Genomic DNA, 22,384 nt, shown 5'->3' with positions numbered 1-22,384 from the left:
TTTATTTATCAGATAATAAAAAATTTTAATAATTTTTTAATATAAATGATAATGTGACAAATAATATAAAAGATAATTATATTAACACATCTACCTTAAGTATTTATATATTACTAAATTAATCGTAATTTGTTATAACTTTATCCTTAATTATTATTTTTTAATGACAAAAATATATTTATTTTTAATTAATATACTAAGTAATATAAAGAATATTTTAAAATAATTGTACCTAATTTTAGAATGTTTTAGAATATTTAACTAAAATAATTGTTAGTAATCTTTATTGCATTAAATAAAAAATAATAATTATTCATACATATCAATTTTTATCAAATATAATAATAATTTATAATAAATAATGTTCTAAATCATCTATCATTGTAAGAATTTTTTATTTTTTATAATAAAAAATTACTTAAATAAAAGGCATCCTAACAAGTTTTTCATGACCCACAATCTTAATTAATATATTAAGTAAAATTATTTATATTAATAATAAGTATTAATTTATATACTAACAATATTAACATTATATAATTCAATAAAACTATATGTATATACTTTAAATACATAAATATGTACATACCTATATATGTCATCACATGATTCAATAATTTTGAATTAAAAATAAAATAATATAAATATTATTTTATTTTTAATTTAAAACTATTTAATAATATATTTATAAACCATAATTAGAATATAAATTAATATTTATTATTAAATATTAATGTAAATAGTTGTATAGATTAATTTAATTACAATTAATGATTTTTTATTAGAAAATAATACGATACAATTATGATTTTGGATTATTAACTATTCTATAATCTTATGGATTTGACAATTAATTTGCAACTTCACCAACCCAATATATTGCATGGATTTTGGAGATTGCAATCTTACCCACTATTGCTTTTGTTTAATCAAGGGCACATAAGGATCCATTGGATAGTGATATATTTTTTGTTTTTTAATAGAAGTAATTAAATAATTAATACACTAAATTAGAATATTAATTATATAATAAATGCTTTTTAAATTAGATATTAATATTAATTCATTTGTTTTTAATTGTGTGGTAATTCTTTATTAAAAGATAAGGTGCTTTTTTGCATAATTGCTTTATTAATTATTTTATTATATTAAAAAAAGAAAAAAAGCAATTATTCTTTTTTGCATAAAAAGCCCTTTTCTTCAGAAAAATAAAAAAGAGCACTCAAAAATGAAAAATACACCCCAAAAGGACTTTCAAATATTTCACACTTTTTAGTGCTTTTGTGAAAAAAGTACTTAAAAAGCATTTTACATAAAAATACTCCCAAACACATTCCTAAGTCTGAGTTGTTCGCAGCTCAGCTCGTGTTACAATCTTATAATTAACATTTATATCATTTGTCAATTATCAATTGATTTTTTTTGTCAAACATAAAACACTTGTAGAGTTGTAAATAGGATTAGATTATAATCGAGTCTGTTTAAGTTCAAGTTCGTGTTTGGTTTGAACGAGTTAAAAACAAGTCAGCCCTATACGAGCTTAGTCAAGCTCGAGCTACTCGTCAAATTTTTCAATTAAAAATTTTGATACAAAACGACATCGTTTTGACCAATATATATTAAAACGACGTCGTTTTAATAACAAAAAACAAACCAAACAGAATTCAAGCCGAATTCAAGCTATTGTTTGTGAGTTATTAATAGTTCAACTTGTTTTAAGTCAGGCTGAAGCTCATAGTTATTTGGTTCAGCGAATTCACGGTTCGATTTAAGTATAATATGGATTAACCTTTGAAATTTTAAAATCTTATACTTATCTCCCTAGATTTTACTCCATAAATTTGTGTATAAAGATAATTAATTAATAAATAAGTTACGAGTTTTAATTATGATTTTTAGAGTCAATTATTTTTATTTTGAGCTTAAGATAGAGTTAGGGCTGGATTCGAGCTGAGCCCGAGCTCAGGCTCGACTCGGTTTTTTTATGGCCGGCTCGAGCTCGACTCAAGCTGAACTCGGCTTGGCTCGAGTTCGGCTCGTTTTCAGCTCGACTCATTTACGATTCGGTTCGACTCGTTTTTCATATCAAAACGGCACCGTTTTGTATATATATGGATCAAAACGACGTCGTTTTGTATAAAAAATTAAAAAAAAAAATCTACCGAATCAACCCGAGCCAATTCGAGCTCGAGCTGGCTCAGCTCGAGTCCAGCCCTAGTTAGAGTATGCAACTTTCGAGCTCAAGCTTTGTATAAATACAATCAAACTGAACTCAAGGCAATCAATGCTCGATTTTGTTAGGCTCAATCGGAGACCATTTTGTCATGAACCTAGGTGTTACTTTCAAACTCTACTAGAGCTAATGGAGTTAGACTAAAGCTCAAGGCGCAAAATGTGGTTACATAATTCATGAAAATGAGTACAAATTGAATGTGACTTAAAGCATTTTATTTTCTCAATATGATTGAATTGATTGATGTAATTAAAGTTTTAGATAATTAAGACTTGAGGTTGAGAGAGAATTGCAAGCTAGCTAACCCTAAAGCCCCACTACTCAAATCATTAATTTCATAAATCTTAAATGTGGATTCTTTTGTGCCATGTATGCATGATTAATACCCACTTAAGAATATTAATTAATTAATTAATTACTTAATTAGACACATATTCTTTGGTTTTTTATGATCGGTTCAAGTGTAAATCAATACTCTTCATATTAGTTAGAGTTTCGTTTTCATATTTTTAGAGCTTCAATAGACTAATTACCAACCCACTACATACATATTTTCCATTTAATCAAAAAAATAATAATTAGATCACATTTAACATGATGGATTATAATATATGCTTCCATACTATATATTATAGAATAATATTATATGTATATATTTTTTTATCATAATTTAGGTACATAGATAATGTGATATAATATGATTAAGTATTAATTTATCTTTAATTCAAAATTATCCAATCACATAATAATATATTATCTGTGTACTTACGTTATGTATTAAAAGTGTATATGCATAATTTTAATATATAGTATATTGGATATTGAGTCACAATAAAGTCATATATATTTATAATGCATACCAATTTAAGCACTAATAATAATATATTATTATACATTTAGCTGATTTTGAAATAAAATTAATTAATATTCAGTCATATAAAAATACATCATCGATGACACACAAATTGATATTTATTATAATTGCCTCACTCATATTTTAATGGAAAAAAAATTTGTTGACAAAAGAAATAATTGATACGCTGTAAACCCAATTTTTTAATTTCAAGATTTTGTTATAATTAATTAAATAATCAATAATAATTAAGAGAATAACTTAATGTTTTCATACTTAGACCGAATATTGACACAATGAAAGAGTCAATCTGAATCAATTGAGCATTGTTCCGATGAATAGGTGTGTTCGAGTAAGTTAAGCATCGAACAAATGAAGGCATTTGTTTGGGTCAATCAATAGTTAAACCAGTGTATTATTTAATTATATGATAAAAATAATATGCAAAACAATTTTTTCCATTTAATCGTAAAATTATTAAATCTAAATTATATTTAATCAAATTTGAATTTAATTTGGCAGTCAAGTATGTCCATCTTCACTCACACGAGGTAGGGTTTGAATCCCTGTAACATATCAATTAACATACTTCAGTAACGAAACCTAAGTGGCAAGGCAAACTTTTTAAACTTAGAGACTCAAAAAGTACGGTTAAGGCAAACTATGAACGAGAAATAATCGAATAAATATTATATATACACATTTTTAATATATAATTTATATATACAGAAAATATGTCATTATGAGATTAGATATACTGAATATGTGTTATTATATGATTGAATTTTATTTTATTTTTAATTTAAATTTATTCAATTATATGATGATACATCATCTATGTATCTAAATTATATAAATATAAATATATATAATTTTATTGAAATATTCGTTCTATGTAAATTTAATTATGTGGCTTTATTCTTAAGGCTAAGTTCAATGGCCTAAGTTTTACAACTCACACCACAGCCCTAGAAATCTTGTCCTTGTAAAGGGGCCCGTGGCCACTCCCTAATTTTAAGGCTTAAAATTAGCTCTATATCAACAATCACCGTTTACTGCTCTAATCAACCACACTTTATCATTGCAGCTAAATTCTTGTAACCATTGAGGCCCTAATCAAAGGAATCACATGCAAATTTGAAATATGTCACGGATTGTTTCGTATACAATATTATTTTCATTCGAATCAAATTTTTTGTTTAGAACAAATCATAAACTAAAATCAAACTGATTTAGATATTAACCAGTTTTGAGCTAAACCAAAAATACTAACTATCTAAATTAAATATTTTATTAATCGGTTTTGAACAAAATTTGAAAGGGTCACCTTTAGAAAATTAGTTTGGTACTTAATTTTTTCGATTAATTTTTTTAAAAACAATTTAATTTAGTTAATCAGTTTTCAAAAATAGATAAACTAGTATTTGAACAGAAAATCAATTTTGTTATATTATTGAACTGGTAGTTGAATCAATCTTTCCAATAACTTTTTTATTATTTGGTTTTTGATTCGGATATCGATTCAATTCGATCACTAGATAATTCTGAGCACATTTAAAAACATGTATAAATATTAATATATTATTATGTAAACAATTTTAAATGAGCAATATTATTTATGTATATTTTTTATATATAATTTAAGTATAAAGATGATATATTATTGTATGATTGGATATTATTTTATATTGAATTCAAAATTATCTAATCATATTATAATATATCATCTATGTATTTAAATTATATATAAAAAATATATAAATATAGTTTTATTGTTTTGATATTTTTGACGGGGATAATTAAAAGTGATTGGTAAAAGAGAAAATGAAACAACCTTTTTCTATCAAAATCAACATAAAGTTTGATTCTAAATGACTTTTGAGATTTAATTTATGTTGCCTTAAATTTTGGTTGATTTATTGGTTGCTTTAAAAGGCCAAGTTCAGGTCTTACTTTTGGTTAGTTGGGTTTCAAATTTTGATTGAGAAAGTAACAAAGAGACAAATATTTTAATGGAGAAAGGAGAAGTTACTTTTGTTTTATCATCTCAATTAAATGACTAAAATCAATGCCATTTTAATTTATTTTCTAATTCACATGCTCTTACTGTACTAATTGATCTATACAAACATGAGTGGATTTGAATAAATGTTAGTTTAAATTCAATTTAAATCTAAAATTATTAGTTTGAGTTCAAACTTGACTCAGTCAATTGATAAATGATGATATAGAAGGAGAAAATGGCAAATTATAAAAAAAAATAAAACAAAAATCACCCAAAAAAAATGTCTAATGTGACCACGATGAAAAGCCCAATAAATTTTCAACTTTTTATTTATTAATTATCAAAAAACCAAATATTTACTTATCTGTTAAATTTTATAATTATTGTTGGGGCAAATTTGTTATTTAAAAAAATATTTTAAAAAATTAAAAATTTATCACATTCCCTCTCCTTAAATTTATAAATCTAACAAATTTTCTTCTACCCCTAAAATTTTAAAAATCAATATTTTCCCATAGGGTTTTTGTTCTCCTTCTTCGACGATAACTCTGCCAACTGACAATGACATCACTCAGGAGCTCAATGAAGTGTTGTCACTTGGGAGCACGACAGAGCGTTGTCACTCGGGAGTGCGACGAAGACTTGTCTATGGACAAAGAATACTATTCCGAATATCTCCTGATCTTCATCTAGCTTCTCTTGATTTTCGTTTGATGTCTCTAGATTTTCATCGTCATAGTGCTTCATGGGTCATTGTTGTCGCACTTTGGTTCATCTGGAATAGTCAACTATTGACCAGAGAAGAGAATGGGTGGGAAGCTCAACGGTTGGCTAATGGAGTTGTCACTTGAGAAGGGAACAAAGATTTTGGAGAAAAATATTAATTTTTTAAACTTTGGGCAGAGAAAAATTTATTCGTTTTTTAATTTAAGGAAGAAATATGATAAATTTTTTGTTTTTTAAATATTTTAATAAATAATAATTTTATCTCTGATAATAATACTAAAATTTAATTGATAGAAAAGTACTTAAATTTTGAATAATTAATGAGTAAAAATTAACTTTGGATTAATCCTTGGGTGGGAAATGGTGATTTGGGCCTAAATTTTCTTTAGAAATCCAAAATATCTTTAGGTAAGGGAGCAGAAAATGTCAAAGAAATAAGTCCAAACGATAATAATTAATTATTAATTTAAAGGCCCGTACATATATTTTTCTACAGATTTAGGGCATAATATCCCTTAAAAGGAAGGGAGACAGAGACATAAGGGGCATCCTCATAAATATTATAATTGATTTTGTCTTTTTTTATTTGTTTTGTTTCTCTGTCTATTATCGCAAGCTAGAGATAGATGGGTCTGAACCCACATTTTTATGTGTAGGACCGAATGAGGTAAATTCAAAGGGAGAAGGACTATTTCCCACCCAACTTTTGATGCGTTCTCAAATTGACACCCACGGCAGATGAAAATCCAATTTTCTCACCCGTGACTAAACTGCTGTCCAATTTTTCAGTTAGGGACAGGGGCAAAATCGTCATTTGCTATTTAAAACTTTAAAACTTTTAAATTTTACCGTTTCCACCCTCCAGGTTTTAAAAACTAATAACTAACCCATCCTCAAAGTTTGAAAAGTTTAGATTTCACCCCTGGGGTTTGCTCCTTCTCCAGCCACCATCGACGGCCGACGCATTCGACCGATCTCCTATCTCCGACTACAAAGGACGACGAAGGACGACCTTTCGTCGCCCAGATCTAGATGACGAAGCGTCGTCTAGATCTGGAAGAACAGACGAAAGACGACGCTTCATCGTCACGTCTTCCAGATGCAACGAGCAATGAAGAGAGAAGAAGAGAGACCTTCGTCGAGCGATCTCCCAGATCTGGACGACGAGCGAAGTTTGAAACCGATCTCCCAGATCTAGACGATGAGCGACGAAGAGAGGTCTCTTCGTCGCATCGTGTGACGAAGAGATCTCCGTCTCTTCGTCGCACCATGTGACGAGGAGATGAAGATCTCTTCGTCGCACCACCGCCGTCGCACCAGGAGAAGGAGGAGGCCGGTGACGACGCCAGAGAAGACGTCGGGAGATGAAGTTGAAGAATGAGGGTGAAATGCTAGTTTTGAAAGTCATGGGGGGGGCTGTATTTTGAAAAATATGGAAACCCTAGGTTTGGGGGTGAAAATGTTAGTTTTTAAAGTTTAAAAACTTTAGGTAAGGTGAAAATGTTAGTTTTTAAAACCTAAGGAGGGTGAATGACAAAACCCTCACATCAATTTTGGGAAATTAAATTGAGGGGTATTTTTGTCATTTCATCTAACAAGGGTAAAATAGACATTTTACCCTTATGCAAACAGATATCATCTATTTTAACAGCTCATGAGTGGGAAAAGTGGATTTTCATCTGTCGTGGGTGACATTTTGAAAATGCATCAAAAGTTGGGTGGGAAATAATCCTTCTCCCAAATTCAAATTAAATAAGTCAAATTAAAATTAAAGATCTAATTCGAGAGTTATAAATGTATCGGTTTGTTCATTAGGTTTGAATTTGAGTAAAATTTAGTTTAAATTTAAATTAATTTAATTTTGATTTGATTTGAAAAAATCAAACTTAAACTTAGATTAAAGCTTGATGAATTTTCTTTTAAACCAGTTTAAGTTTAATTCAATTTAGGAAAAAGTTAAACTCAATTTTGATTGACTTTGGTTGCAATGTTATAATTAAGTTAAAATTAATTAAAATAATAACGTTTTAAATTTATAAAATAATAAAAATGGTGAAAATTAATTTCTCTTAATACTGGCTCCACATGAAAGGCACCCAAGTATTTGTTTAATAATCTATAGTTATTTTTTATTCAAGATATTAATAAATTAGTCCTACAATAAACCACTCATTGACTCATGGGTAACATAGGATAAATTTTTTTCTAATTTAAGATTGACTTTATTTAAAGAATAAATAAATTTTTTCGATATGTGCTCAGGTTAAATTTAAAATAAATAAATTTAAACAAAATTAAACGAATTGAATTGAATTTTAAGGTTGAGTTAATTAGGTTTGAGTTTAACCTTAATCATAATAAAACCATTAACTATGACAAACTATAGGTCAAAAAACTATTTCCCACCCTTTGATAAAATGATAAATATATATTCGTAATAGATTAAAAATTCAAATACCCATCTAAGTTCTACTCTGTTAGGACACAAGTGCAAAGTTTTTGTCAAGGTTAAAGGATAAAATCGTTATTTTATTAATAATATTAAAATAATTAAAATTATATCTCATTTTTTCTCTTTTATTTTAGAAAACGAGTAATTTTTAGATCTCTTCTCTTCAATAATGAGACAAAGAGATTCTATATCTCTTCGTTGATTCCTCATGTAGGCTACCAATTTAGGGTGAAGAGAAGAAGTCATCAATGCTAGAGATGGTGCGTGACGGGGAGAAAAAAAAATCTTAAGTTTTGAAAGAAAAAAATGACTTTTCAAAATTAAAAAACTTTAGGTAGTAGTGAAATTATTAGTTTTTAAAACTTAATAAAGAAAAATAATAAATTTTATATTTTTTAATATTATTAATAAAATAATAATTTTATGAATAAAAAATTTAATTTTAATTAATTTATAAATAAAATTTTAAATTTTTAAAATTTTATAAATACAACTTAAAAAACCCACCAAAACTTGAGTGAAAAATAATCGTATTGGCATAATTATGAAGTAGAAGATGTGTCGACCAGAGTTTACAAAGACTAAAATCTTAACTACAATCTCTTGGACATTGAGCATGGCTTTATCAAGATGGAGATGGGCCTTCTAATATTTTTAGTATAAATTACTTATTCTCAATGTTGAATGCAGCTAAGTCTAGTAACACTAGGGGCCCTCCCTAGGCCATATGAAAGTGATATTATTTCCCATTTTCAATGCTCACTTTTTAGCTTACATCTTCTTTCTTTCCTTGCCGAGAATTGGGTTAAAAAGTTTGAAGATCGATAGGTCGATTTTGTGGGGGCGGTTTTGGCTACAAAAAGAGAAAGCCTAAAAAGTAAATACAATATTGTATTAATTCTCTGCAATGGATGTAGGTGTTTACGTGTATTAAGAAAATTATATATAATTATTTTGAATATATAATAAATATATATTATTAAATAATTTTAAATAAAAAATAAAATAGTATTCAATCACATTAAATCTAACATAAAATTTATTTTATATATAAAAAAATAACAAATTAAGTATGTAAAAATCATCTATACAACTTTAATAATTTCGAACAAAAAAGAAAAAAATCATATAAATGAATGCTCATATTTATTTGAAGAGTAGTTTATGATTGTTTTTAAGATTGGTATAACTTTTAAATATCGTATGAATGGGCATTCAAAATTACTTAGAATGAGTATTCCTTTCTGAAAATCCAAAACAAAATTGGTTTTAATATTGGTAGAAAGAGGAATAGACAATGGAATGATATGTAGTTCCTCTCTAAAACAACCACAAAGCTTAAGTACAAATATTTTATATTATTGAAACAAGTATTTCATCTTTCGTTGTTCATTTTTGTCTCAAACTTGGTAAATCTATGAACAACTTGAAAAAAAAAAGTCATTCAATATTGAACTTTGTTGGGGAAGATGAAGTTCTTCATCTCCTAAGACATCTCCGACGTCGATCGGTCCTCCAAATGGGAGAAAAGAGATCACCGAAAGGAGAGGATGCTTCGGAAGGGAGAGACCGTCGACAATAGAGCCAGAAATTTCAAAACGAAACCCTAAGGTGAAACTGCCATTTTTTAAAACTTAGGCTGGGGGAAAATTTTAGTTTTTAAAGTTTAAGGGGGCAAAAATAGATTATATTTTAGTTTATTTTTTAATATTATAGAGAAAATGATGATATTACCCTTACCACCGTTAATTTTAACTGTTCATAGGTGGGTGTTTGGTGTTTCCATAGTAAAAGGAGAGATATTTGAAAAAACATCAAACCTTGGGTGGGAAATAGTCGTTTGGCCTTATTAGAATTTGATAATAGGTTGAATCAGTTGAACTATGAACTAGTGAGAAAATCGATACAATCACCAGTCCGATTTTAAAAACATTGCTATACATAGATGATGTATAAAATGTTACAAGCTATAATAATCAATGCAATCAAATAAAATTCAATAGCAATTAAACTATTTGTACTCATTTTTAATACCCAATTTGTATATACAGATAATATATTCTCATATATTCAAATATTAATTTATTTTATGATGATACATAATTTAAAATGATCTAATTACATAATAATATATCATCTATATATATAAATTATATAAAAAATTAGATACATGTATAGAACTTTCCATGATTTCATCCAAGGAGTTAGTGGTTAGACTTGAAAACGTTTTTAATATTTAAAGCCCTATACAACACAATATACATGTTCTAAAATTTTATACTTTCTAATAAACTTATAGAAATTGAAAAGACAGCTATTTGCTATTTAAATTATTGGGGTAATATCTTAATTTTCAGAAAAAAAAATTGCAATGCCTGAACAGTTAAATTTTATTTTATTAAAGAAATTAAACTTTCGCTATTTAGAATAATAAACCAATCACTTTATTTTTAAAATAAAATAAAATAAAAAACCCTAATTTTGTTTGTCCAGTAATTTTAACCAAAAAAAAAAACTAAAAGCTCTATTAATTTTATAAAAATAATAAAATTATGTGTACATTGTTTATATATATATATATATATATATATATATATAATAATGTAATTGAGTTATTTAAAATTAAAATTAAAAAACTTGTATCCATCTAAGGTACAGTGAAATCCTAAACTTTTATCCTTCACTTTTCAAAAACCCAAATACTCACCCATAAATCAATTTCTATTAAAAATTTCAGTTATGGTTAGAGGTAAAACTTTTATTTATTAAAAAACTTTAAAAAATTAAAATTTTATTATTTTTTTCTCTCAAGTTTAAAAATCTCACTATTTTTCTTCATCTAAAGTTTCTAAATTTTGAAAAGTGATGATTTCACCTCTAACTCTCTAGGTTTTATTTCTCCCCTCTCCTGTAATAATTTAAAGACACGCAGAGAGTTGATGATTATGTTTGGTAAACAAATTTTTGTCTCTATTGATGAAAAGATAAAACTTTGGATAAGAGAAAATTGTGAGATTTTTAAACTTGAGAAGAAAAATATGATAAAATTTTAATTTTTAAAATTTTTGTAGTAAATAACTATTTTACCCTTAATCATAACTGAAATTTTTAACAAAAATTAACTCATGAGCGGGTGTTTGAGTTTTTAAAAGTTGAAAGATGAGAGTTGAGGATTTCACTATACCTTGGATGAAATGTTTTTTTGTCTTAAATTAATAATAAAATAATACTGAATCATACAATTATATATTTATATGTATAAAAAAAAGGTATATATATAATATTACTCTTATAAAAAATATAAAAATTTAGTTATTTTAATAGAAATTCGATGAAACAGACTCAGCCAAAATGGATTAAAAAAAAAAAATTTAATATAATACTAAATATGATGAGAAATTTTTATTCTTGTTGAACAGTTGAAGTGAAAAATCCAACCCTACAAATCTGTGAATAGCTTGTGCCTGGTTTTCTATTTATCTTGGTTAAAATATGTTTCACCTCCCCCTCACATGAGTGAGAGCGAGTGAAGTCTGAAGGCAAATCTTAAGAAGAGGGAGAGCTTTAACATTTCCAAACTTCAATCCAAAATCAGAAGCTTCAGTTTTACTGTAATTGAATGTAATGAAATGTAATGTAAAATACAAAACTCTGCAATGTAATGTTGTTTTGCAAGGCATCTAAGCTCATCACCTACCACTGATAACTCCATCTCTTCTTCTTCTCCTAGTCCTCCTTTTATTATACCCACCACTTCGCCCTTCTCAATAAACTCATCAACATTTTCCTCATTTCTTTGGATTTTCATTCTCTCTTTTTTTATACCTTGAAAACCCATTTTCTGGTTTTTAGTTTTTGTTTTATTTTAGGGTGGTCAAGGCTGGAGCGGGAAGGTTCTTTCTCGGCTTAGATTTCCCCCCACATTTGCTTATTGACCCTTTTCCCCACTTGTAGAAATAATCTCTTTTGGGTATTTAACTGCCTTTTTTTGTCAATTGGGTTGAATTATTTTTTCATTTTCCTAAATGGGTTTTTTTGTTGTGAGATCTGGGGTAAAGGTTTTAAAGATCTGAACTTTGAAGGGTTCTGGTTGTGAATTCTATCCCAGGAAGGTAAGACTCTGAACAAGTTGCTTTCTTTTTCCTTCTATATTTATTGCTCTTTTAAAGCTTACTTTTTATTTTTATTTTTTGCTTTATTTGTTTCTGATTTTAAGTTCTATTATGTTACAAGATCTGTTTATTTGGCAATTGAGATGATGCTTAAGTTCAGGTTTTCATCTTGATGCTTGTGCCCTCTAGTTCTGTTAGCTTTTGTGTAGAAAAGGTGGAATGTTTAGGAGGACTTTAGCGTGAATCTTAGTCTGAGATTCTGTATTAATGAAATTGCATTTTTTTTTTAATCATTTTTGTGTACTGTATAGGTTGTTTGTAGACATCTGAAATAGAACCAGAATGGCCAGTGATCTTAATGCTGAATTGTCCAAGAAAGCTGGTGTTTTTGGTCTTCAGGTTTGGGAAGTAATTGGGATTTCTGTTGCATTATTCATTATAATTATCCTCTCTGTGTTGTCGTTTTGTTTAACGTCACGGAAGAAATCAAGAAGAGCTAGAAACAACCTTCCTATTAGCCAGATACCAGCTGTTTCCAAGGAAATTAAGGAGGTTAGGGTGGATCAAGTTTCTGAGAGTGATTTTGTCCCTCGTGATGGCATTCTTCTTACAATTCATGACAAATCTAGCGACAAAGAGTCGGATAAGGTTTTGGTTCATTTGGGATTGGGGAAAGGTAAGAATGGAGATAATAGTAGTCAATCAGGTTCATTTCATCACTTAGATAAAGATGGGGGGTCTCAATCAGGTGACGATTCAGGCAATTACAGTGTGTACAAGCCTTCTTCTTCATATCCCATTACTGCTCCTTCTCCACTAGTTGGCCTACCGGAGTTTTCTCATTTGGGTTGGGGTCACTGGTTTACGTTGAGGGATCTTGAGCTTGCAACTAATCGATTTTCAAAGGATAATGTCCTTGGTGAGGGTGGATATGGAGTTGTTTATCGAGGGAGTTTGATTAATGGCACTCCAGTGGCAGTGAAGAAGATTCTGAACAACTTGTGAGTTTCGGTGCTTTTACCATCAATTCACAACTTCTTTTCTTTCCAATAAATATCCTTAATTGAACTTGTTAAATTCTTTACTCCAGAGGCCAGGCAGAGAAAGAATTTAGAGTGGAAGTTGAGGCAATAGGCCATGTGCGCCATAAAAATTTGGTTCGTCTTCTGGGGTACTGCATCGAAGGAACACACAGGTATGTTTTACTTTTAATTGTAGGTTGTTGTCTGCCTTAATTTGCATTTTTTTTAAATGATCTGTTTCTAATTACTAATAGCCAAATTCTAAACAGGAAAATGTGAAAGAATATATTATATTATATTTTATGTTGTTTTGTTTTGTCAAATCATTATCTACTGAGCAAGCATAAAAGCTGATGCTTTCATTTTTTGTAACATTAAACACAGGATTTTGGTTTATGAGTATGTCAACAATGGAAACTTAGAACAATGGCTTCATGGAGCTATGCGTCAACATGGATATCTTACTTGGGAGGCCCGTATGAAGGTTCTTCTTGGCACTGCTAAAGCGTAAGTCATTTCACTAACACCAGTTTTCCTTATCTTAGTTCTCACTTGACATGATAAACTTGTTGCAGTCTTGCCTATCTACATGAGGCCATTGAGCCAAAAGTGGTGCACCGAGACATTAAATCAAGCAATATATTGATTGATGATGACTTTAATGCAAAGGTTTCTGATTTTGGCCTGGCTAAGTTGCTGGGTGCTGGGAAAAGCCATGTCACAACTCGAGTTATGGGGACTTTTGGGTAAGCATTTTCCCAAATACAGAATTCCTATGTCAATAACTTTTTGTTTCTCTTACCTGTTTTTGTTCTGTTTCTTTCTCACAAGCTCCTGTACTTTTCCTCTCATGCAACACTACAGATATGTGGCTCCAGAGTATGCAAATACTGGCCTATTGAATGAAAAAAGTGATGTTTATAGCTTTGGGGTTGTGCTCTTGGAAGCAATTACTGGAAGAGATCCAGTGGACTATGGTCGCCCAGCACAAGAGGTGTGTAATTGCACATATTTGCATAATCTATTGTTGCTTTCAAGTTCTAGTAATCTATCATTAATATCGTCATGTAACTTAAATTAACTGATGGTTTTGATATAATTCTGCATGACGGTTTGTTGATGTCATATGGATGGTATCTTTTAGACCCATGCAAAATCTTCTTTCACATTTTTCAACAATCATACTATTAGTTGAACTAGAGATAGTTCTAACTTGGAATAGTTGCTGGCATATGTGCTATGTGCAAAGTTTTATCATATTTTATCCCCTGCAGTCTCTCCAAGGTCACTGGAAGGTATCCAGAATTTATACCTTCTTCATAGGCAATTCATTTTCTGGATTTCTAGAGCATCCCAACTCAATGGAATAGCAATCCGGACAAAACCTGTTCATTAACTTCTACTCTTTTGCCTTTTGCTTGAGCCTTGCCACTGTTTTTTATACCTCTTCTAATTGATGCATTTTAATCTTTTGTTTATAGAAAGTTTGATTTTAGATGAAACAGTCTTTCAACAAATTAAATGAGTCAAATTATTTAACCTCAGCATTTCATGCCATTTTATATCTCCAAGTTCCTTCAATCTTAGAGAAAGAATCATATAATTCCTTGGCCAATATTGATCCTGTTTAAAGAGAATAAACTGATTTAAGCTGGCTTAACATTGGTATTTATTAAAGTTGCTCCATAGAGTTCATTGAGAACAATTTTGCAATTTCCTGTCATCTTTCCTCTAGTCGAACATGTACATGTACATTTCTGTCATTTCTGCCATTACCATGAAACAGTCTGTTCTGCCTTTCAGTGTTATGTAGGGCCGGTTTCACTTTTCTCTGAATTTCATTTCAGCTTCGTATGGCATTATTATGCTTCTGTACATATTAAAGCTAATGACTTCCAAGTTTCTTTTTGGTTCATTCATGTGCTTCAAGAGAAACTAATGTTTATGATTATTTTCAATTTTCTTTATGGTGCAGTCATGTGCTTCATGAAAAACTAATTTATATTATTTATTAATTAGAATAGTACTAGCAGGACACTAATTTTGCAACAATCGATGCACAAAAGTTTAAATATAGTACCTAGATTGCATTTCATTACAGCTTTTTTTTTTTATAAAAATTATACTTAAATTTCTCTGTGTTAATACTAAAAAAGAAAACATTAAATGATTAACGAGTAAATAAAAGGACAAACTGTCACAGAAGTTTGTATATAACATTACTCAAACAATAACTATTACTGTGTTGCATCATTTTGTCTCCAAGATAAATTTGAAAAATCTTAATATCTTTATAATTTGAAAAACTAATTGTTGGGAGTTTAAACATACTTTTGGATTCTTGCTTATTAGCTTGTGATTTTGAGTATGTTTCCTTAATGGTATTTATATGGAGTTGCTTGCATTAGGAAACAATGTTTTGATTAGACATGTAAATATCATGCTTGCAGGTAAATCTAGTTGATTGGCTGAAAATGATGGTCGGAAGCAGGCGGTCCGAAGAAGTTGTAGACCCTAACATTGAGGTTAGGCCATCAACAAGAGCTCTAAAGCGTGCCCTTTTGACTGCATTGCGGTGTGTCGATCCAGATTCAGAAAAAAGACCCAAAATGAGCCAAGTTGTACGCATGCTCGAGTCCGAGGAATATCCTATAGTGAGAGAGGTTAGTTTCTTATTGATCTTCATGGTTGTATTATAGGCTAAGACATTTCAAATGCTTGGGGCTATATCTAAATTCTTTCACTATTAAAATCTTTACTATGGTGCTAAATTAAAAGATTGAATATCACATATCCTAAGTATTGCCATGCAAATGAACTTTATCAAATTGGCTATTTACTTCTAGCTGTCTTTTGTGACGATCCATTTGCCAGTTCTTTTTCTCTGCTGTTCTTAATTACGCATAGTTTTTCATTTTGCTATATCTTCAAGAACCAGTGTGGCTAAACTCGGAAGAGAACTTTTGGACTTTCAGGACCGAAGACACCGCCGAAGAAGTCAAGGAAGCATGGATATGGAGTCTCAAAAAGAAGCTTCCGACACCGAACATAGTGATAATCCAGGTTCAAGGTCCCAGAGCAGGCAGACATAATCTCATCATACAATTCATTTCCAGTATGAGAGGGGTTTATAATGCGTTGGGGTGGCAGGGATTAATTCTTACATTTTTCGATGCAGCATCAGCTGTTGATATCTAGGCCATGGCATGGAGATGCAGAATGGAGAGGGAGACGATCTTTGATTCTTTTCTTTTCTTTGATTTTTTGCCATTAAATTTGTAGATGAAGAAAACGGTATGTTTTGTGTATGAAAGTGGTGTTGTGCAAAACCCAAAACCTTTGGGATGTGTACAGAATTCAGTAGGACTTCAAAATTGTTTGATGAAATGCTCTTCTTCCCCTCTTTCCAAGATAAAAAAGGGATAACAACAACTAAAATGAATGCCTTCGTTATTTAAAAAAAAAAAATTAAAAAAAAAAAACGGAAGAACAAAATCAATTAAACAAGACCATAAGGCATTCATGATTGCATGGAGAAGATTAGCTGGCTTGAGAGAATCTATAAGTTTGTTGGGGCCCTTTCCTTTAAAGTTTCCAGACGGTAAATGGCTGTCATGTAAATTTATAAAAAGGGAGCGTATAAATGGAGAGTTGCAAGTTTGGTAGCTTGTGTCAATCACTTTCAACCTCAACATATTTTAATGGCAAACCTATATAAGTCAAATCCTGTATTGTAACGTTTATAGAAAATTTAAACTTTTATATCATGTATTAAATATCATGTTATATGGTATAATTTTAAAAAATAAAATAATAAAATATTAATAAAAATAAATAATTATAATTGATATGTTATTATTTTAGAAAATATTATAAATATTTTAAAAATTTAAAATTTCTCATATATATCCTTGCTATATCATTATTTTGTTTAAAAAAATGTATCAATTTATATTAGTAAAATATATCATATCGTATGATACGCCTATTATATCGTATTAATTAGATACGTTTCACAATATGTATTGTTTTTCTTTTGTATTATATGATACATATCATGTTTCGTAAGATACTGATAACTATCAACAAAACTATGTTTACTTAAGAAGTTCTCTTCATTAGGGATAAACTAAGTTAAGTTTGAGTTTGAGTTTGTGGGTTGGTTTAATGAGTTTGTGAGCTTACAATTTAACCCAAGTGAATATCAATAAACCATTAAATGTTTTAAATCTTGCAATCAAACCCTTAAAAATCTTATTTCTTATATTGAATATGAGAAATAATTGATAAATATATAAATTATGAGGTTTAAAATTTTTTTGAAAATTAAGGGCATTAAATATAAATTTTTTAGCAAAACTTGAGTCGGTCTTATCTCAAGCTTGAATTCAAGCTCCGCCTTTATCTTATCAAGCTGAGTTTGAGCCAAGTATTACTTAGCTTGGTTTGACTTAGCTCGATTACACCCTTATTCTTCACAGCGTAAATAGATTTGGGATATTAAAAAAATACCATAATTTGGGACCGCTTACACAATTTTATTACACTTTTTACGCACATAACAAATATGCCACAAAAAGTATATAGTTTCAAAAATAGCCCTATTATGACTAAAGTTTGATAGCTATACGATTATATTGTTCACACATGAAAAGAAGTTCATAGGCGATTCCCTCCTACAAAGCAAAAAAGGAAGTTCACGTGAGTTTTGAATATAAAACTCTAAGGCTAGTCACTTTCCCCAAATTAATTAAAAAAGTCTTCTCCCTTTCAAAGCCTCCATCATGAAGAAGAAAAAGCCACAATATGAAGAAGAAAAAGTAGTCGACGCCGATGAGAAAGACAACTAACACTACTGATGAACGCTCCATCCACTATTATAGACGAGATCTAATGCTCCATCCATCGATGCTATCATCTGAATCTAACCTTTTTGGGAAGAATGACATGTTGAGTTTTGCGAGTGAGTGATTTTTACTTAGATTTGTTTGTTTAAATTTTGTTGATGTATTTTATAAATATTGGTGTTTGGTGTTGGTATGTGAATAAATCTATTAAAAAATGGATTTGGTTGTGTTGATGTATTTTAGGTGTGTGACAATTGATTATTTGATTTGGTTTTCACTCATTTGAGTACACAAAATCGATTGTGATTTGATTGACTGATATGAGAACTTTGAAGAACAATAGACGACACTACCTAGTAGGCGATGTCAGTCATCTTGCCTATCCTCCTACCAAACGATCGACTATGATCCTGTAATGTAACTGTTTATAATATCTTGTTTTTTTTCTTTCATTGGTTTTTCATTTCTATTATAGGAACACCAAATCAATATCCAAGAAGGAATATATAGATTTCATGAAACATATAAATTTAATGTGCAAATGACCACCTCAATGAAGATGGATATTATTACTGTCATAAACCAAAAATTGATGCTGATGCAGTGAGAGATATTCTAGGCGACCTGTTTTTGCTGATTCTTGGGTTTGAAGGAGACTCGCTTTAGTGTCATTCTTATGCATGTGGTGCTTTTTTGTCTAATTAACTGAGGGCAACATAAAAGAGAACTATGGTTCCAAATAAACGGTATAGAAGTATGTTTTGGCTCAATAGAGTTTGCACTTGTCATTGGTCTCTGATTTGGAGATGACACAAATATGTCATACTACTTAAACTGTTTAGAAACCCTTAAATTGATGCTATAATACTTCCTAGGACTTGTTAGATCATTATGGTATCAAGACATCAAAGGGGCAGTTCATAACCAGATTTGGGGTGACAATGATAAGGATGTTGTAAAGTTTGTAGTTTTGTATTGGCCAAAGGACTTATTCCCACTCAAAGTATACTGTTTTATCAAGTTTTCCCTTATTAATTTTGGAAATCTTATTCACCCACCCATAATCGTTTAAATCTATTAGTTTTAAGGGTAAAATTGTTATTTTATATTTAATATTAAAAGTAAACTTAAATTTGATTTTATTTTTCTCCCCTAAACCCTAAAAACTAACAATTTCTCTTAAACCCAAGTTTTCAAAAATTGCATCTTGCCCCTAGGATTTCCAAACTTTCAGATCCAATTTTTTTAACGATGATCGATGATCTCTAGGCATCATCTCTTCCTCTCTAACGCGTCCTCCTTCTAGTCATGCTTTTTCCAATGAAGACGAGTCGTCTTCGTCAATGATGATGCCTCACGACATCAAAAAGAGTACTGCTAGAAGAAGGACATATTGAAGAGGAAGAAATGGTGCCTGAAGATCATCAACCGTCATAAAAAAAATTAGATCTAAAAGTTTGAAAATCCTAGGGGGAAAATGCAGTCTTTGAAAACTTGGGTTTGGAGGAAATTATTTGCTTTTAAGGTTTAGGAGGAGAAAATGATATAACTAAACGATTCAGTTAATTTTAACCGTCTATGGGTAAATAAATGAGATCTTCAAAGTTAACAAGGGAAAATTTGAGAAATCAACATACTTTGGGGGGGGGGGGGGGGGGGGGGGGGGGGAATAAGTCCTTTGGCCTTTTGTATTTAGCGCATTACTTCTTTTTGCGGGTAGGCAATATAAACATGGTATCTAATCAAATGTTGCGTCTTGTCGATGATCTAAATGCATTTAATCGGTATCCATAGGGTGTGCTGTCATGGAATAAGATAGTAGACTCTATTTAATAGGGTATACATAGAAGATATAAGTATTGCCTCTAGGAGTATAATGCACACATGAGATCACCCCCTGTTGTCAAATGCCTAGTTATAGGTTTTCCTATTGCATTTCAGATAAGTAGCGTATTATCAATCTAACAAATAATCCAATTACATGTTATCATTAATACTAACCAATTTATTATCCTTTTTAAATGTAGTTTTAGATTTATGAGATTGTGAGCAACCTATCACCATATTTGCTGCTCATCACAGATGATCATGTCCCGCAAATGCTTAAATGGAGGACCCTTTTCCTTTTGATGCGGGATGAGGCTAAAACAATTATAGGCATACCTTCGGTAAGTGGAAGTTACCAATTTTTATAGTATATAATAGAATATAATGATATGTTTTGTTAACTTGCAACAAAGTTTTATTTTGTTTGTTTCAAAATCTCATTACAATTGTATTGCATCTAAAGTTGCTTGATCAAGAGTGGTATATTAGGGCGTTAGACTTCATGGGAGAAAAGCCACTTGACATGTCATCTGATGAGGAGTCTATAAAATCGATTGACAATTTGCATGTTACTTCGAGACATCATGCTTTTTATCGATTATCTTCTCGTGGTGCTTAGATCCCATATATGTCCATGCCATCCCTTCACTCTTTGTTCAGGTCTCCCCTACATCCATATCATAGGGATCTTATCCAATATTCCAAGCCAATCCCCACATATATGGATGTCCCTGTTATGCTGCCAACCTCTTGGGTGTCACACCCCCAAGAGTCTCATAGTTCAAGCCTCGCTAGACATTCATTTCACTGTGCCACATATAACAGTGTATCAAAGGATTGTCTCTAGCAGCTCTTATCCCAGCAAGCTTCCATGATTAGCCTTCTAATGCAACAATAACTTAACCAATATGCCACGATGATGTAAAGGGAGATGTAACAATTGCGTGGTGACATGCAAGATTTTCAAGCATCCATGTTATATTGCATGAAAACATTTGAAGAGTCATTGTTTAGAGGTCGCCATCAGTGCAGGTTTGTGGTTGTTGTCTCTGATAAGATGTGTTCTTTTCTATATGTGTTCTTTTCTATATGTGTTAATATGCAATGACACATATGTGTTAATTTTTTTAGGTTGATGTGAATGAGGAGGTGGAGGTCTTGCTAGAGCCATTGTCTTAAACAAAGGTTATCACCCAAGAGCCTATTATGCCATATGATGATAAATCCTTATAAAGAAACATAGGCAAGGTTCCAACACCCTTGAAGTAATCAACATTTGGTCGTGTTCTTAGAAAAGGTAGACAATGGATAAGTCTTTTCATGGACCCAACCAAAACATGAAGAAATGTGCCCATGGAAGAGCCTCACCCTTTTGAACCAGAAATTGGTCCAAACGTATAGAGCATTCAATAATTGGTATCTTACGACACCTGATGATTCTCGAAAATGTGTCCTGTTTGTGAGCCTTGGCAGTGTAACTGGCTTTGTCTTCAAAGGCAAATGTAGACTTCATTGATGATAGATGGGCATTGGCTTGAAGACATGTTAGGGAGAGTTTTCATTTATTATTATTTTGTTGATTATTTCTCCAATTGTTTAACTAACTATTTTCATTTATTTATTTAATTATTTCTCTAATTATTTAACTAAATATTTTCTACTATAGCATAACATATTGAAGCTTTCCTTAGTGTTCTTTGTAAAACATATCTAGATAACAATTAGACAACATTGCCAACCCAATTTGTGGCAATTCTACCAACATAGGCAAAAGAGTTCTACTGAATGGGATTGGCTATGGAGTGGCCATCGTATATGCTCCCATATTTATAGAGCCACGATGTCCCGTGCTAGACTCAACCCTTTTATTGATTTGACTTCTCATAATGTCTTTGCTCGGTACGTAATCTGTGTTATTATCATTATATAATCTTGGAAATTTGTCATCATCATTGTCATTATTCTTAGGATTATAATCTTCATTCATATCGTCATCATTATCTCCATCACCATGATTCACACCATATTCTTGGAAAATTTGTGGTTCTATCCAATCGTATGTGCGATGATCCTCTCTTTCTATCACATAGACCTCTTCATCTAATTGATTCTCTCTTCCTTTAATAAGAGTCTAGGTAACATAGAGTTTTATCGATCCTCGTAAACTTTTTGCTTCCATTATCGCATACTCAAGATCATCATCGTCTTCGATTTCAATAGGATCCATTGATGCATCATCCACGATAAATATGTGGACATTTGCCTGTCTCCAATGAAATCTGAGGTGATTGCATATTTTGCCCACAA

At 30.3% G+C, this 22,384-nt stretch overlaps 1 protein-coding gene across 1 annotated transcript; it reads left to right on the top strand.

Annotated features, from left to right (window-relative positions):
- The first annotated feature begins 11,777 nt into the window (after positions 1-11,777).
- Positions 11,778-16,790, top strand: LOC123197249 (probable receptor-like protein kinase At5g18500). The gene is made up of 8 exons (XM_044611454.1): positions 11,778-12,381; positions 12,693-13,382; positions 13,472-13,576; positions 13,788-13,910; positions 13,979-14,149; positions 14,268-14,397; positions 15,854-16,066; positions 16,379-16,790. Exons 2-8 carry the CDS (start codon positions 12,724-12,726, stop codon positions 16,493-16,495), a joined length of 1,518 nt encoding a protein of 505 aa, XP_044467389.1. The 5' UTR covers positions 11,778-12,381; positions 12,693-12,723; the 3' UTR covers positions 16,496-16,790.
- The last annotated feature ends 5,594 nt before the right edge of the window (positions 16,791-22,384 follow it).

Source organism: Mangifera indica, chromosome 2, assembly GCF_011075055.1.
Source record: "Mangifera indica cultivar Alphonso chromosome 2, CATAS_Mindica_2.1, whole genome shotgun sequence".
In the NCBI taxonomy this organism is placed as follows: Eukaryota; Viridiplantae; Streptophyta; class Magnoliopsida; order Sapindales; family Anacardiaceae; genus Mangifera; species Mangifera indica.
Note: the sequence above shows the minus strand (reverse complement) of the source record. Positions and strands in the feature narration are given on the sequence as shown.

Bases quoted from the DNA above. Each gene is read 5' to 3' on its own strand.
- LOC123197249 (XM_044611454.1), top strand. From the start codon at position 12,724: ATGGCCAGTGATCTTAATGCTGAATTGTCCAAGAAAGCTGGTGTTTTT. The intron at 13,383-13,471 runs GTGAGTTTCGGT...TCTTTACTCCAG, and splicing joins AAGAAGATTCTGAACAACTT to AGGCCAGGCAGAGAAAGAAT. The intron at 14,150-14,267 runs GTAAGCATTTTC...GCAACACTACAG, and splicing joins CGAGTTATGGGGACTTTTGG to ATATGTGGCTCCAGAGTATG.